Source organism: Chaetomium fimeti, assembly GCF_033439085.1.
Source record: "Chaetomium fimeti strain CBS 168.71 chromosome Unknown B0H64scaffold_6, whole genome shotgun sequence".
Classification (NCBI taxonomy): Eukaryota; Fungi; Ascomycota; class Sordariomycetes; order Sordariales; family Chaetomiaceae; genus Chaetomium; species Chaetomium fimeti.
In genome coordinates this window covers 189,842-205,906 of record NW_026944334.1, presented here as the reverse complement: position 1 = coordinate 205,906, position 16,065 = coordinate 189,842, and the positions used below count along the sequence as shown (strand labels likewise).

General features: G+C 56.5%; 5 protein-coding genes across 5 annotated transcripts; 3 read left to right on the top strand and 2 right to left on the bottom strand.

The window, feature by feature from the left end:
* Positions 1 to 561: 561 nt before the first annotated feature.
* Positions 562 to 3,337, top strand: B0H64DRAFT_418775 (uncharacterized protein; the record flags this gene model as incomplete). The annotated part of the gene is made up of 4 exons (XM_062805342.1): positions 562 to 1,920; positions 1,989 to 2,021; positions 2,087 to 2,202; positions 2,275 to 3,337. The coding sequence occupies 4 exons, from the start codon at positions 562 to 564 to the stop codon at positions 3,335 to 3,337; spliced, it is 2,571 nt and encodes an 856-aa protein (XP_062656369.1).
* A 537-nt stretch (positions 3,338 to 3,874) lies between these two features.
* B0H64DRAFT_476489 (FAD binding domain-containing protein) lies at positions 3,875 to 5,808 on the bottom strand. The gene is made up of 5 exons (XM_062808152.1): positions 5,510 to 5,808; positions 5,224 to 5,440; positions 4,766 to 5,160; positions 4,327 to 4,703; positions 3,875 to 4,243 (listed from the first exon to the last, which is right to left on the bottom strand). The coding sequence occupies exons 1-5, from the start codon at positions 5,795 to 5,797 to the stop codon at positions 3,985 to 3,987; spliced, it is 1,536 nt and encodes a 511-aa protein (XP_062656368.1). The 5' UTR covers positions 5,798 to 5,808; the 3' UTR covers positions 3,875 to 3,984.
* Positions 5,809 to 10,549: 4,741 nt separating this feature from the next.
* Positions 10,550 to 11,732, bottom strand: B0H64DRAFT_402950 (uncharacterized protein). The gene has a single exon (XM_062804265.1). It carries the CDS (start codon positions 11,212 to 11,214, stop codon positions 10,873 to 10,875), a length of 342 nt encoding a protein of 113 aa, XP_062656367.1. The 5' UTR covers positions 11,215 to 11,732; the 3' UTR covers positions 10,550 to 10,872.
* An 897-nt stretch (positions 11,733 to 12,629) lies between these two features.
* Positions 12,630 to 14,578, top strand: B0H64DRAFT_344912 (tannase and feruloyl esterase-domain-containing protein; the record flags this gene model as incomplete). Its single annotated transcript, XM_062801302.1, has 2 exons — positions 12,630 to 13,896; positions 13,994 to 14,578. 2 exons carry the CDS (start codon positions 12,630 to 12,632, stop codon positions 14,275 to 14,277), a joined length of 1,551 nt encoding a protein of 516 aa, XP_062656366.1. The 3' UTR covers positions 14,278 to 14,578.
* Positions 14,579 to 14,637: 59 nt separating this feature from the next.
* Positions 14,638 to 16,036, top strand: B0H64DRAFT_425670 (Alpha/Beta hydrolase protein; the record flags this gene model as incomplete). The annotated part of the gene is made up of 2 exons (XM_062805693.1): positions 14,638 to 14,987; positions 15,068 to 16,036. The coding sequence occupies exons 1-2, from the start codon at positions 14,802 to 14,804 to the stop codon at positions 16,034 to 16,036; spliced, it is 1,155 nt and encodes a 384-aa protein (XP_062656365.1). The 5' UTR covers positions 14,638 to 14,801.
* Between the last annotated feature and the right edge of the window lie 29 nt (positions 16,037 to 16,065).

The following is a 16,065-nucleotide window of genomic DNA, read 5'->3' as shown; positions in this document are numbered from 1 at the left end:
CTTACTTTTCTTTGCCCTGCAGCATCCACGACCGAACTTGTCGCCGAGCTGGGTTCGAGGATGTCGCATTTAACCTTCCGTACTAGTATAGCTCGTACATACAATGCTTGTTTGTTCGCGAGCTCGGACACCTTGACAGGGGGGCCCCGGTTACTCGGTCTGCCAGGTGAGATTGAACGTCTTCCACAAAAACAAGCACGTTCCAATACATGTACAAGACGAAGGAATACAGCCAAAAGACGGAACCCAGGGAGATGCTCGCTAGTCGCTATCAAGACCCTTTTTCGCCTTTTTTCGCCTTTTCTGCATTAGAGTACCTATGGTATTTTGCCGCCAAATTCGAGGTTCTGGCGGGGATCCTGGTCCGGTGACGTGTTAAGGAATAAGCTTAAGCGACCTTACCCAGCCCGCCCTGTCTTTATTTGCCCACGCGATTCCTCCCACCAAGCCCACCAAGCAGGGCTACCTTAGGTCCCCTCTGCTCTATCCGTAGCCCCGGCCAGACCCCCCCTCCCGCACATCACCGGGCCGGCAACCAACGGCAAACCCACTGCATCGCAAATGACCTTACCATCCAGCCCTGGCCCGGCCGCGCCGGCGAATTCAGCTCTGGCATGTGTGAACTGCGCCAAATCCAAAGCGCGATGCGACAGGAAGGTACCGTGCACGCGATGCGTGCGCAAGAAACTCACCTGTCAAACGCGTGTGTCGCAGCGCGGCGCGAGGCGACTGTCGTTCAATGCCATTAACCACCACGCCAATAATCCCGAAACCGCCACGCCGCAGGCTCAAAATAGCAATGGCAGTGGCACCGGCAGCGGCACCGGCAGCAGCAGCGGCGCCCAAGAGACGTGCCACGGCATCTGGATGGACTGGAGCCATCGTTTCGATGCCATCCGTCGCCCCAAGGACCTGGCCGAGGCCGCCCAAAAAGACGAGTTGTTGGCCCAGTTCGTCGCCGCCGCCGTGTGGGGTGCAGACGACAGCTATCCGCCCCCCGGCACCGCTCGCCCCAACGACACCGCCATGGCTCCGTTTCCGGACCCGCAGAACGACATGGACATGTTCGACTTTACCGCGCCCAGCTCCTCGTCATCGCCGACGCCACAGATTGCCCTCGGCCCTTGCGAAGACACCACCTTTGCCATGTCCCCGGGGGCGCTGATCGGATTCCCCGGCAACGGCGACGACGCCATGGAGGGTTACGATCCAACGGTGCCGCCTCTACTGCTGGTCGAGCGCGCCTTCGCCAGCTCGGACCCAGACCAAATAGAGGCCCTGGAAGGTTGGCCACTCTTCCGGTGCAACCCCGTGACACCCTCCTCCGCGTGCAATGTCACAGGTCCGGTCCACGTCAAGAACCTGTATTCCCTCCTCAAGGAGGAGTGCACCATCACGAACAAGGGTCGGCCGCCCGGCTCCAAGGCCGCCGTCGAGCCCCTCCTGGCCAGCACCCGAGAGAAAGTCACCGCCGTGCTGCAGGGCCTCTTCTACGAGGCGCAGCAGCTCTACGGACTGCGAAACCAGGACAGCGGACTGCACAACTGGGTCGGCGCGTCCGTCCTCACGCTCCCGCCGCCCTCGGAGATGGAGTTCCTGCTCCGCGCCTACACGGACTGCTGCGAACCGCACTACCCCGTCGTGCCCTTGGCCTCCATGAAGGTCAACGAGTCCATCGAAGGCAGCCACACGATACTTCCGAGCATGGCGCTGCTCCTCATGATGGCCATCGGCGCCATGACGGCCGGCTCCGGCGAGCCGTATCCCGAAATCGCATACGGCCTGGTGGACATTTGCCGCACCTCGCTGCGCAGGCTCATCGAGCAGAACATCAAGCTGGCTTCCGACCCCGAGGTCACGCAGTGCGCCTTGCTACTCATGATCGCGATGGTGTGGAGTGGCGACAAGTGGCAGATGGATGTAAGGCCATTTTGGGGTTGCGCCAACCGAAAAACGATCTTTGCGCTGACTGGTATACTTTCCTATAGATAGCCATGCACGAAAAGGCCATGTACTTGGAGGTAATTGAAAACCCGAAATCTCTCTCTCTTTTCCGGATTCGGCAATCTGACTGTTACTACCACAGATGCGTTTAAGAGCAGGTCCACATGACCCGCGAGAAGAACAGTTGGCTCGGTTAGATTCCTCCGGCGACGCTGCTCGCCGCTGGGAGTTGTGGAAATGCCAGGAGCGGTTAAACAGGTATTTCCATCCCCTACTATTCCCCCAAATACTCTGTTAGACAAGTCGACTGACCCGTGATACTGGCTGCAGAGTTACCTGCTCTTGGCTCGTCCTGGACTACGAAATATGTCTATTCCAAGATATCCCGTCGACGTCGTTCCTGTCCGTGGTCAACCTCGACATGCCGATCCCGAGTCCGGACGCCTCCTTGACGGCTTTCTCGGCCAAGCATTGGGCGCAGGACGCGTTATCGACGGGGCGACACACCGTCAGCATCCCCCCATCTCTAAAAGAGTGGGTGGCCTGCTTCACCGACACCAACGACATCAGCACCATGACGCACGTGTCACCCATCACGCTGCGCATCTTGCTGTGCCACCTGATGGACCAAGTCCTCCAACTGCGGTCCAGGATCGAAGCCATGTCGACCCGGAGCCCGGATCACAAGAGCTCCCGCCACCTATCCAACGTCCTCCTCTCGGTGCAGGTGCAGGAGGTCCAAGAGCTGCTACGAAAGTGGTTCGACCTCGCGCACACCCGGTGTCCGGACGACACGCCGGCGAACTGCGCCAACATGATCCTCTACCACCTCGTCGTGCTCAACACCATGGCGAGCGTGCCGGAAATCGAGCGGCTCGCGCGCGGCGGCGGTAGCCAGCCGAGCTCGGCGAGGTCCCCCACCCGGCCCTCGCGCTCGGGGCGCGCCTACCACCTGGTCCCGGAGGACGCGAGGGACATCTACTTCCACTGCGGGCAGGTGCTGCGCAACATCCGGCTGGTCCCCGAGGCGGCGCGCCCCCCCTGGTGGGCCGGGGCGGCGTACCGCGTGGCGCTGATCGCGTGGGCGAACAGCATGGAGATTGCCAGCCCGCAGGGCGGCGGCGGGTGGGACATGGAGGCGCCCGACCCGCTGCTGCTGGACGCGCTCCCGCCGCGCGACGCGTCCCTCGTCGCCTACCTCAACCACCAGGGCGGGACGACGACGCCCGTCTTTTCCGATGCCGCCGGCGCCACCGTCTCGCTGGCCGACTCGGTCGGCATCTTGCTGCACTGTGCTCGCTTTCTGGACTCGGATATCATGACGAAGTTTACTCGTGGCATTCAGCAGAAGTTGACGACCATGGCGAGACGCTGGGAGGGTCGCGCTTCGTAAATTGGGGGGGCTGCACTGCATTGTGGTAGAGCGTTGATAGGGAGAATCATGTCCAGTATTGTTGACCTATCTGTCACGTAAGGTACGTTGGTTGGCATCAGTCCAAAAGATCAATCCCGTGCGCAGGAGGACTAGTCTAATCGGGACTTATCAGCGCTATACCGGGTTAATGGGTCACGCCACATATACAGGATAGATGATGGACCACAGTACCTAGATACATGGTCTACATATACAGGATAGATGATGGACCACAGTACCGAGATACAGGGTCGGCGGGGGTTTGCTGGGCATTTTCGGTCGGCGCACAGCAAGAATTTCGGATGGTTGACGCCTCACTAGCACAGGGTTTTCGGGTAGGGAGACTGAAGATGGCGTTCCGAGGTGCACAATGTTTTTAACAGTGGATACCAAGGTACATGTAACGAACCGGCTCGAAAGGCCTCGTTCAGGAGCAATGCGAGAATATCTATAGAAGGAAATATCCAACGTTCAGTCGCATGTAAATACAAAAAAAGATACAAAAAAAGTCTGCGGTCGTCTCCGAGGAGGAGACAACCAGGAGAATGTCCATCAAGCCAGCTCACGACAACTGACAACCCCAAAACTTTAATCGTCGCCCAGCGGATAAATCAACAACCTGGCCATCAGTTGCGGATGATGGGGTTGTAAAACCGGAACACATTGTCCGGGTCATACTTGGCCTTGGCGGCACGGAGCCTCTCCAGCCGCCACGGCTCCGATCCATACATCTGCTCCAGGGGCTCATCGCCAAAAGCATAGTTGACGTATATGTGCCGCTCCCGGTCGGGCTGGCCCTGGGCCCAGAACTCGGTGATCTGCTTCCCGATGCGGACGGCCTCGTCGTCGAGGGAGCTGTCCGGGTCGTACGTGACCAAAACGTCGCTAGGAATTGATGTCAGTCATCAGTCAAGCCGGGACAACCGAGGTCAAAATCGGTGGTCCGGAGGCGAGGAGGCCTGGCTTACTTCAGAAGATTATCGTCCCGATGGGGAAAGGCGCTGGAGTCCGGGTCGACGGCCTGCACGCCCTGGAGCGAGTATGCCTCGAACACGACGATGGATTGGTTGAACAGGGGTTGTGCGGTGGTGACGCTCGAGTAGTAGTCGTAGATCTGGCGGGTGGCCGTGATGTTGTGTTTGAGGAGCCCGAAGGGGAACTGCATGTTGGTGTGGCCGTCCTGGCACATGGGACTGTTCAGGCCCGTGCCGGTCGCATCGAGCACGGCGGGATAGCTAAGAGACTGGGCCTCGCTGTGGAGGGGGCCGACGTCGTCGAATGCGCTCAGGAACGGTGCGGCCTCCTCGGCTGTGCCAACATAGTGGGTCAAGACCTGGATGACGGGCTGCGCAGTGGTCCTTCGCGTCAGCCACGACAAGGTAGATGGATGGGGGTGGATCGACTTACTTCCTCGGGCCATCGCGCGTCCCAGGTGAAGAGGGCCAAGTTCATCAGCTCCTTGGGCTGGCCCCCATCTTCTTGCTGCTCGTTGAGCACGGCGAAGAGTGACTCGAGCTTGTCTTGGGTGTAGACGTATTCCTTGATATACCACTCGTCCACGGTGCGCCTGTGGATGCCGGCCTGGAAGCTGGTCACGATGCCAAAATTGTGTCCGGCCCCGCGCATCGCCCACCAGAGGTCGGGATGCGAGGTTTCGTTCACGGTGATGGTAGACCCGTCGGCGAGGACGACGTTCATGGAGATCAGCATGTCGATAATCAGCCCGTAGAAGCCCTGGTAGCGGCCGTGGCCACCGCCGAGTCCGGGGCCCATGAGGCTAACGCAGGCGCAGCTTCCGGTGCCTATTCTCTGGTGAGTGCAATGCTTCTACGGGAAGAGGGGCGTGTCGGGAAAGAGGTCGGTACCCGTGACGAAACCCTGCTCCCAGAGCGCATCGACGACTTGGCCATCCCAGACGCCGCCCTCGAAGAAAGCAGATTCCTGGTCTTCGGCAATTTCGATTGCGGTAAGTTGGGACAACGAGATCTCGATGCCATTCTTCAACTTTCCCAGCGTCTTGGTGGAACCGTGGCGCCTGTTGGCGGCGAGGAAAGGAATGCCCTGGGCGTTGGCGTACTTGACCTATGTGGATATTCGATCAGTTACACACACCGGCAAAGTAGTGTTCAGGAGGGGACGGCGTGAACATACGACCACGGGCACGTCAGCTTCCGTAGCGGGCTCCACCACCACACTAAAGGACGGCTGGTAAGCCGCCTGCCAGCGCTCTGTAGCGTTCTCCCACCGATCATCGTCCTGTCCAAAGATGGTGGAAGCAGCAGAGAGCTGTGGTCCCAGCTGCTCTATGATCTCCGCAGCCGTTATCTTGGAAGGGGGAGAGCGCCCCTCGATCTGCCATGACGAAGGGGCGATCGCTCCAGCCAGGATCGGCAGGACAGCAACACAAATCAAGGACGGGAAACTAAAAGAAGGACGCATGATTGGCAGCGTGAGACGGGACGGTGCGGGATGGTCGGGTTGCAGCAAACGTGTCGACTGGCATCATCTTGCATGGACATGTCGGTGGTCTTTATACAACACTGCAACACCAATATAACGTGCGTCTGTTCCTGGCCGCTGACTCTGTAGTGTAACCACCCACAGAGTTCGCACGTTTTCTAGAATGCCTAGATACCTGGATCGGGCTCCTGCATGAGGCTCAGCTCCCAGAACAAGGGAGTTTGATTTGCTACCGACGCTTTGGGTAAGGCGAGCTGTGCTGTCCGATCCCTGTCAACGGACTCCGATCGACCGTCGGACAAGACTAATAACGTGCGATTCGCCGCCTGGGAAATCACATGGCGTCTCAGGCAGTAAGAAGGCACAGCTATCAGCCCGAGGCCGCAGACGCGGGAGCGACTCTTCCTGTTGGAGTCAGCCTGATTACTCGTTTCCCGGTTGTGGAAGACGGATTGCATTAGCGAGCTTGGGGGCCTACGACGGAGATCGAGGATCAAGATACGGGATTGGGCTGATGACCTGATCATAGGACCCCGGAAAGGAATCGCAACTCTCGTGTACAAGAACGTGCCGTTCAGAGGCTGCACGGTTGGGAAGTCCTGTGAGACGAAGTCCACGAGACCGGCATCAAATTACCATCATGCGGGTTGTTCACCTTAGTGAAACATTTACAGCCCCCCCGTGGTTTGTTCGTTTGCGCGTCGCAGGAAGAGAACGGCGTGAATTTCGAGCCGACTGGTGCCTGGCAGTTGGGGTCGTGACAAATCACATCAATATCGCTTCCATCCTGGTCATTATAGACTGCACGCTGTGCCTCCGGCGGATTCCCTTGCTGGTACGGTATCGAGCTCCCAGCGGTGATTGGGGTATGCATAATGCATAAGGGGCTTGCGCGCCAACAGATTGAGCGCGTTCGCGCCCTTGTGTCTCTAGTTAGTGTGAGGGATATTCGTTTCGCCCGAACTGAAGGCGAGGATCCTCGGCCCCGACCCGAGCCCCGGCACCTCCGGAATAGTGCCAGTCCTTGGAGTTCGGATTAGGCGGATTGTTGCCTACGCCATGGCAGTCGGGCTGGATGCAGGTTAGCCTTGAGCAATAACAGAACGCCGCCGAGATGCCGCGGGTGGGAGATATAGGTATGTACGTAGGATGAGTCCGTTGGACTACGTTTTGGCGGGGGTGGTGGCGGGTTGACCGAGCTTCCAACACCAGGAGCGGAAGTCCCGGTCCTCCTGATGTTGTTGGCTGAGCCTCTCGTGCCCTTGTCTTCATGTATATATGCCTTTTTAAGGAGAGCTTGATCATCATCATTATTTTCCCTCTCGGGTACCTCTCTACGATGTTCTTGATCCGCCGGCTGTTCTCATTCAAGTCTCCGACATGTTGACCGGGGGTGCACTCTATTTATGACTGTTAAGCCACTCCACGTAGACTCTGGAAGTAAGTGAGTACCTGTAGCACAGGAGGGACTCGGGCCGGGGTCTCGGCGCTGGCCCAGCCATCGGTGCATGCCGATGTTGGGTGGTCACTGTGTCATACCGGCTGCTGTTCTGAAGGCCTCTCGCCATCGCATTGCGCCCTGGACGATACGGAGTAGAACGGTCTCGAGCATCATGGTGTTCTCGAATGCGTCTTTCGACTGCACACTATGTGCACACTGGCAAAGTTTTATAAATCCCCCCAACCCCCGAGCGCCAACAACCCGTAGTAAGCCATTTGTGACTTGACAGCAGAACGTGTCCGTGAAAGCCAGTGATAATATCCAGCCTGATTCATCCTATGAGCCCTATTCGTCTGCGCGGCGGCGGCCACGTCCGGGTATCGCCCGTGGATTGTCCGGATGCCGCAGAGCTTTATTTCCATACTCACTATTGAAATGGCTCAAAACGCTGTCGACTACCATCTTACTGGCGGAGCGGTTGCTTTGGAGTCTCCCGCATTCTGGGCCGCAGCCGGCGCTTCCATGGACGCTTGCTCTTTAACGCCACTGCCCTACAACTAGGTACCTACGACTGAAAAGATACGGCAAATCCTGCCACTGAGAGGGGATGAAGTGATTTTCCGTGATAGTAACTATCGCCAGTAACAAACTACTCAGCAGTCAGCGCACCTGGACGTCTTGGATCAACGATCGAAACGATACGAGTCAACTCAGACCCCCAAAACGGCTCTTATCGAGGAAACGAAGTTTATGTGCAACAAACTTGATTGGTCCTAGCCTAGAGAGTGTAGGTACCTACCTACCCCTGGTGGCCGACAACTGGGAGCCACGAACACTGACCTGAACGGCACCAATGGCACCAAAGACACCCCAAAGGCCCGCTCCGTCTACGTTTACGGTTCTTGCTTGGGTGCCACCTCGTGGATAGAAAACGCCAAACTCCAAGTGCAGATGTCGACAATGGAAACTTCGACTGTCAACTGGAAGAACAAATCGAAAGCCATTTTGAAGCCCAAAGAAAGTGCATTTACCCTATTTCCTTTTCTTTTCCCCTTTTTCCTTATTTGATTTACTTTTCTAGATTTAATTTTATTTATTCTTTGTGCTTGACTTCTTGCTTTTCTTTCGAGTTCGGCCTTTTTTGGCCAGGGGGTGCCTCATGGACAAAAAAAGGCGAACTCCAAGTGTAGATATCGACAACGGAAACTTCGAGTGCCCGACTGTAGGAACAATTGAACCGAAAGTTACGGTACCCTGAAGTCCAAAGAAACCGCATTCACTCCATTTACTTTTCTTTTGGCCCCTTTCTTTTATTTGATTTACTTTTCTCAATTTCCCTTTATTTGTTTTTTTTTGCTTGATTCCTTACTTTCCTTCCAAGTTCGACTTTCTTTGGCCAGAGGGTGCCTCCGAGCACCACAACCCACCCTACTAGGTAGCAACCGACATCTACTTGGCTCAGACGCAGGCTGCAGGCTGTTTGTTGCCCCCAATATTTCCCTCTACCAGCATCCTTGCCGCCATCGAGCTCATTATGGCTACGAACGGCTACTTTCGTCCCCTCATTCTCTGCATTTTGCTGGTGTACCTGGGCAGGCATGTCTGCAGAGACCTCTGGGGAGTGGCGGACACTTATTTGGGTACGTCCCACTACCGGCTTATAGACGCCTTCTAATATTTAGTAGCTTCGACGGTCCACGTCCAACATTCTAGTACAGTGTACGACATGGTTGCCCTATGGATGACCTCTCAACCGTTCGCTCGCGAGGCTCAGTCGTCCGTCGCCCGAGTCGGTTGGAGAAGGTCATCCAGTCGTGAAGGCGGAACATAGAGGAAACCCCTATACTGCTCTCCTCGGAAGGGGACATTTTACTTTATCTACAATAAGCATGTGTTCTAGTTTCGCTGAAGAACTTGGTATTCGTAGTAAGGAGGGGGTTATAGTCTCGTACTTTAGATCCCCATTAATCCTAAGGAAGTTTTTCGATAACTGCCGAGGCGGATACCTGAAGCTGACCAAGAACAAGACTACGATATTTAAACACCATAACTGAAAGTGGAAAAGGACGAACTTGAAGAGCATCAGGCCGGTCTCGACTATTATCATAAATAAGGAGGACAAGCAAGGGTTTCTACGGGATATCGAAAGCTTCCTCGAACCGAACGCTCCCACATAACACTCCAACCACGGTATACCTCGCCGGAAAGAGCATCTGCTATATGGCCCGCCTGGGACGGGCAAATCGAGCTTGTGCTTGTCTTTAGTAGGGCGCTTTCACTTGGACGCCTATATCCTCAACATCTCCACCGCCGACGGCTACTCCCTAGGCGCTCTCCTCGCGGAACTCCCGCTCGGTTGTCTCCTCCATCTTGAAGACGGGGACGCCGTTAGCGTAGCGCAACCTCGGTAAGGCGAAACGGATATCGACCAAGCCAACGGAGGGACGACCGAGAGTCGGCCCCGGTCGTAGGGGAAACTGTTGTTGTTGGACCTTCTCAACGCTCTCGATGGGGTATCGGCATAGGAGGGTCGGCTGCTTATAATGACGACGAACCACTTGGACCATCTAGACCAGACACTTATCCGTGCTAGCTGCGTAGACAAGAAGATTGAACTTCCCAATACCGACAAGGACGTTGCGTTCCGCCACTTCTGCATGGTCTTTAAGCAATCGGAAGGCGACATCCTCGGTCCGAAGCAATGGGCTGAAGACAACACAACGGTAGAAGGATTTGCGCATGAATTTGCGACGGAGATACCAGAAGGGGAGCTCGCCGGCCGAGATATTCACGGACATGCTTGGCTCTAGCTGTCGCAGGGCATTTCGATCCGGATGTCTACATTGTCTGCCTGCCCGTCAACCACAGCAACCTGAACACCTTGTTCTCCCGCCGCCCCTATCCATTATCGCCTTGGAAGATGTCGAGAACGGCAATTCACAGCGACGCGGAGGAACCGCCTCTCTGTCCAAAAAGCCCCAAGAAGACGATGTTTCGCCGTCAGCAGCTCAACACTCATCGAAAACTACCCTAGCAGCTGCCTCACCCTTGAGGCCTGGACGTTACCCGCCATCACCACGTGAAGTTTCCGCTCAGTTCGCCGCCTTCACTCCGCGCATCAGTCCCCCTACCCGGACCTTCTCGTCCTCTGGTAAAACTGCTGGAGCATCTCAGGAGACTTCTCAACATGCACAACAGGTTCCCAACTATCATGCTCGTACCTATACCCTTCCCACTTGACTAGACTCTACCCGCCTTCCTCGTCGTTGTGAATCCAGAATCTCCTCAACCCGAAAGTATTACTTTCCTTGAACCTCGTTGGTTGTGGAGGCAACTCTTGAAGGGAGATTGTGCGCCGCTGAGGAAGTCCTCCCTGCCAGCGACTTGCGTCTTGGGCTTTCTGGTGTGCGGTTATCTTGTCTATGATTTGTATAAGGATTCTACTTGAATTCTACCCGAAAGTTCGCTGCCCCGTCTACCTCGAGGTGTTTGAGGACCGCTTCACGTGGCTATTCCTTAAAGCTTGCGAAAGTAGCTTCGAGTGTCTCCTCCTCTAAGGTGGACGTCCATGAAGATTGCGGCTTGGAAATTCCGCACTGACTTTGGCGGTACTTTAGACCTTAGGTTGGTGGTCTTTGAACTTGTAGTGATTGGGAATTGGTATAATGGCCGTCCACTGCCGGTAGCGTACGTTCAAGACAAAGGATATCAGCAGAGAGGGTCCCTGGCAGATCAAACAGGCGAACTGCAAACGTAATGACCTATGTAGTTTCGTACCGTCCTCGTACCAGATCCCAACCGCCGGCTCTTCGCCAGGTACAAGCTCCATGTCGAGAATGGGCCGTCCCGCCGGCGGGAAAGCATTGGATTTCTGTCGCTTGACTTGGTATTCTGCGCGAAGATGAGTGACCCCCTGACTGAACGTATCCGCAATATAGGCGGTGGGGGTGGCCATGGTTCTCGCGAAAAACAGCTCGGGAGCTCAATAGTTGAAAAGGATTAGGTGGATGCGCCAAACACGGTCGTGAACTTGGTACCGTTCAATGGTTGATGGTTGGAAAAAGAAGCATTCGAACGAGGAACGGCCCACCATCCAGGATGTGGTTGGGTCGTTGTGCCGGCAGCCCGGTTGCCTAAGGTACCTAGGTAGTTGCTCTTCTCTGCAAACTTGGACGAGATGTAGAAAACAAAAGGCGGGGCGTAAAGTATGCACAATATGACAACATGAGGGTGACAGCTGACAGCAGGAGCAAACGTTTCCGACGACAAAAGTTCCATGGCATTTGCGTTTCTTACCAACGGTCGCCGTCGTAGGTTATGGAGAGACTCGAAGCACCAGCAAGGCGCTCCACATGCACGGACTTCGTGCCTGTTGGAAATTACACAGTAAGGGTGGGAGAGTCGGAGCCGTGTGGAATGTAAAAAAGCCGGGGAGCTCCCTCGAACTGGCAGGACTAAAATCTGGAGGACGAGCTGTACAATACTTGCTGCGAAGCCAACACGGATGTTGGTTCCTACCAGTTAAGGTACCTAGGTATCCAGCTGCGGCACCTCATGGACAAAAAAAGCCGAACTCCAAGTGCAGATATCGGCAATGGAAACTTCGAGTCCTCGGCTGGAGGAACATAACGAAAGTCATACTGAAGCCCAAATAAACTGTATTTGCTCCATTTACTTTTATTTTACCCTCTTCTTTTTACTTTTCTCGATCTCTTTTCATTTGTTCTTTTTGCTTGATTTCCTGCTTTCCTTTCGAGTTCGGCTTTTTTTGGCCAGAGGGTGTGCGGGAACTCCGGAATACCTAACTGAGGAAGGAATCCACGAAGGAATCCCTAGGTGGAACCGAAGGATTGTGATAGTTCTTCCACGGTTGAACCCCCGGTAGCCCGCTCGCTTTTCGCCAGCTCTTTGAAACGTTTGGATGTCATCGTCATACGAAGTGGCACGAACTGAATGCTGTTTCCGCCGATTCCAGCCGGTTCTCAATTTCTGTGCCCATTCGGCCGTTGATTCCTCCGCGGCCAAATTTGCAGCGTCGGCGTGCGGTCTCGAGTCGATCCGAGTGCTTTCTGGGCCGCCAAGATTGGGGAGGTGCCGTTGCGGGAAGGAGCTGCCGAAGCCCGCAGGGTTTAACGGTTCAATGAGAGGTGAGTACAGGACGGGATCGAGGGGGGAATGCGTACTGTGTAAGCGTCGCGTTTGGCTTGAAAAAGTGCATGCAGTCGTGATTAAAATTAAAATACGAGCCTTCAATCCTACATACTGTGTAGTATAAGACAGAAACGACCGAGCAACCGCCCATCAACCTCGGCCGTTACCTCAACCACATCGCCTCGCTTTTTATCGACATTACCTACCTCTTCCGCCAACATGGCCGCGTCCCTCCGTGCGGCATGCGTGCCCGCGACCTTCGGCGGCCTCGGCCTGTTTGGTGCCGAAGTGCTTTCTATCGAGGCTGCGCTCGTGACCAACTACACGGCTTCTTCGCGTGATTTTGCAAGAGGCACCCAGCCCTCGACAGAACTTGATAATGCAACTTTTTGCAACGTCACCGTGTCTTATACACACCCCGGACAGGAGGACAACATCTTGGTCGAGACCTGGCTTCCCATTGAGAACCCAACATGGAATGACCGTCTCCAGGCATCCGGCGGTGCCGGTTGGGTGGCCGGCCGTCAGGCTTTCTCTTACGAGACGATGGCGGGCTCCCTGGCTGACGGCTATGCGGCGACTACGACGGACGCTGGGCTGGGGAGTACCGTGGACCCCGCGATTTGGGCTGTCACCAGCCCTGGAAATATCAACTGGTACAGCGTGAACAACTTTGCCTCTGTGGCCCTCAATGATCAGGCAATCATCAGCAAAGACGTTGTCGAAAGCTTCTACGGCAAGGCTGCGGCCTACTCCTATTTTAATGGTTGCTCCCAGGGCGGTCGTCAAGGACTCATGCTTGCCCAGCGGTACCCCACTGCGTACGACGGCATCGCGGCGGGCGCGCCGGCCATGTACTTGTCCCGGACCGGACCGTCATTGTATTGGCCACAGGAAGTCATGAACATGTTGAACAGGTATCCGTACGGATGCGAGATGGAGGCCATCGCCGCCTCGGCAATCTCCGAGTGCGACGGTCTCGACGGCGTGGTCGATGGCATCATCTCCGACCCCGATGCCTGCCTCGCTCTCTTCAACCCTTCCAAACTCATCGGCACCCCGGTTCCCAACTGCCGTCAGGCGGGTAATGAGACCGTCGAGATCAGTACTGCGGCCACGGTGATTGTCAACGCCACCTGGCATGGCGTCATCACAGCCAACGGGGCATGGACTTGGCATGGCGTAGGCCCGGGCGCGGATATCAGCAACGAGGGTCTCGTTGAGTTTGAGATAATGGGCACTGCGGCCACCAATTGCGACTCTGGTGTTTGTGTTGGCCGGCCAAACCAACTCGGTGTTGACATGATGCAGTCGTTCCTCGGAAAGGGAGACCCGAACTTGGACATTTCCAAGTTAACATACAGCCAGTTCGATGACATGATACACTACGGCCGACAGATCTATGGCTCCTTTGATACCAATGACCCGGACCTGTCCCGTTTCCGCAATGCAGGTGGAAAACTGATAAGTTGGCACGGCCTCGTAAGTTGTATCCTGCACGCGCCTTTTGTGAAAAGGCTAACGGTCGCAGTGGGATTCTCTCGTCCCTGCCAGAGCTACTAGGCAGTACTATGGTGAAGTAGCCGCCCTGCTTTCGGACACTCCCGACTTTTACCGTCACTATGAGCTCCCCGGTCTCGGCCACTGCATTGGTCGCGCAAGCGGTCAGCCCACCAGCCTCTTTGACCAGCTGCGGGCTTGGGTCGAGAACGGCACCGCGCCGGAGCACACGCCTGTGGATGTTACGGTGCTGGACGGATCTCTCCAGCATCGCATAGCCTGTCCCTACCCGGAGGTCGCCAAGTTTGAGAAGGATGGGTGCGAGGACCCAGCTGACGCGGGATGTTGGTCTTGTGTAGCACCGTGAGCGTCGCCGGTAGAGCTCGGCCGATTAGGTAGTGAAAAGCAAAACATGACGAGGGTAGTTATCGCAATCTAATTCTTGGAATTCTTGGAAAGGTCAGCTCAGCAATTCATCATAGGTTGGATGGACAGATGAAACATGAATATTCGTATATTCCCGTAGTTGCTCGGTGGAGACTTGGTAGTATGATGAGCGCGGCCCGACTCCAGGCGGCCACGCAACGTTAGAAGGACTCATACAAATACGCATTCGTTCCAATTCTGCGATTATCCTTGTTGCTGGTAATTTGCATGGCAAAAAGAAGAAAAAAGGTCAAAAACTTCCAGTCTTACGTCACCCTCTCCCCGACGGCGGCCCCACATCAACAGAACGCCTCCGGCCGGCATCTCCTTTTGTGGGGCCCGGTGCCGAGCAACCGAGGCCGCGGTCAACATCCATTTTCCACTCCGAACATCAAACTCATCCGGAAGTAGGCGGAACCTCCCCCGTACCCAACCACAACAACGTAATTCATCATCCCGTATATAATGGCGCCGATAACACCACCGCCGAGCGTACCGACGGTCGCTGAGACCATTAAGCACCCCGCTTTCCCAACAGCACTCTGGGATCTCGAGCCGGACCGCAAAGGTCTTGCGCCGGTTGCCCATAGCCGCGGTGGACCATTCAATATGTCTTGGGAAATCCATGGCATCGGACCGACGAGACTCATCGTGAGTTATTGAGTTAATATTTACTCTCAATCTCACCGCCCCCACTCACTCTCAACCCCTCACTCACTCACCACTCTCAGTTCATCATGGGCCTAGGCGGCTTCAAATCTGCCTGGCAGCGCCAAACCCTGCACTTCGGCCATGAGCGACGCGACCAGTACTCGGTCCTACTGGTTGACAACCGCGGTATGGGCGACAGCGACACCCCGCTGATGCGGTACAGCACGAGCGAGATGGCGCTGGACATCGCCGAGGTGCTGGCGGACCCCTCCGTCGGCTGGCTGCCCTCCTTCCCCTTGCCAACATCCCCACCACCCACACGCACCCTCAACGTCGTGGGGATCTCGCTCGGCGGGATGATCGCGCAGGAGCTCGCCGTGATCCTGCCGACCTCGCTCGCCTCGCTCTCCCTGATCTGCACGGCCGCCGCCATCCAAAACACCACCACCTTCGCCGAGAACATGGCGCAGCGCGCCTCCCTCCTCCTGCCCAAATCCCTCGACCGCTCCGTCGCCGACGCCGCCCGCCAGATCTTCGCCCACGACTGGCTCGCCCGGCCCGACGACGTCCACCTCCCCACCCCGGGCACCACCCCCAACTGCCACCCGCCACCACCACCAACCCCGCCCTCCCCACCATCCACCAGCGACAACAACAACCCCCCCGCGAAAGCCTACCTCAAATTCACCACCAACGCCCAACGCTTCGTCGCGCAGGAAGTGCACAAACGGCTCGACGCCCAGGGGCGCTTCAAGCTGTCCGGCTTCGTGCTGCAGCTGGTCGCGGCCGGGTGGCACCACAAGAGCGCGGGCCAGCTCGGCACGATGGCCGACGCGGTCGGGCGCGAGCGCATCCTGGTCGTGCACGGCACCGAGGACGGCATGATCAGCGTGCCGCACGGCCGCAAGCTGATCGAGTACGTGCGTCCGGGGAAGGGGTTGGTGGTGGAGGGGATGGGCCACGCGCCGTTGGTGGAGAGGTGGGCGTGGTTTAATGGGCTGGTGGAGGAGCAGTGTCGGGCTGGGGAGGGGTTGGAGGGGGGGGAGTGAAAGGGGTTGTATGTATGTACGTAAGCTGG

What these genes read in the sequence shown, in the direction of transcription:
- B0H64DRAFT_476489 (XM_062808152.1), bottom strand. Translation starts at nt 5,797, where the DNA reads ATGCGTCCTTCTTTTAGTTTCCCGTCCTTGATTTGTGTTGCTGTCCTG. An exon ending in AAGCTGACGTGCCCGTGGTC is followed by an intron (nt 5,441 to 5,509) that starts GTATGTTCACGC and finishes ATATCCACATAG; the next exon opens with GTCAAGTACGCCAACGCCCA. An exon ending in CGGGACGATAATCTTCTGAA is followed by an intron (nt 4,244 to 4,326) that starts GTAAGCCAGGCC and finishes ATCAATTCCTAG; the next exon opens with CGACGTTTTGGTCACGTACG.
- B0H64DRAFT_402950 (XM_062804265.1), bottom strand. Translation starts at nt 11,214, where the DNA reads ATGGCCACCCCCACCGCCTATATTGCGGATACGTTCAGTCAGGGGGTC.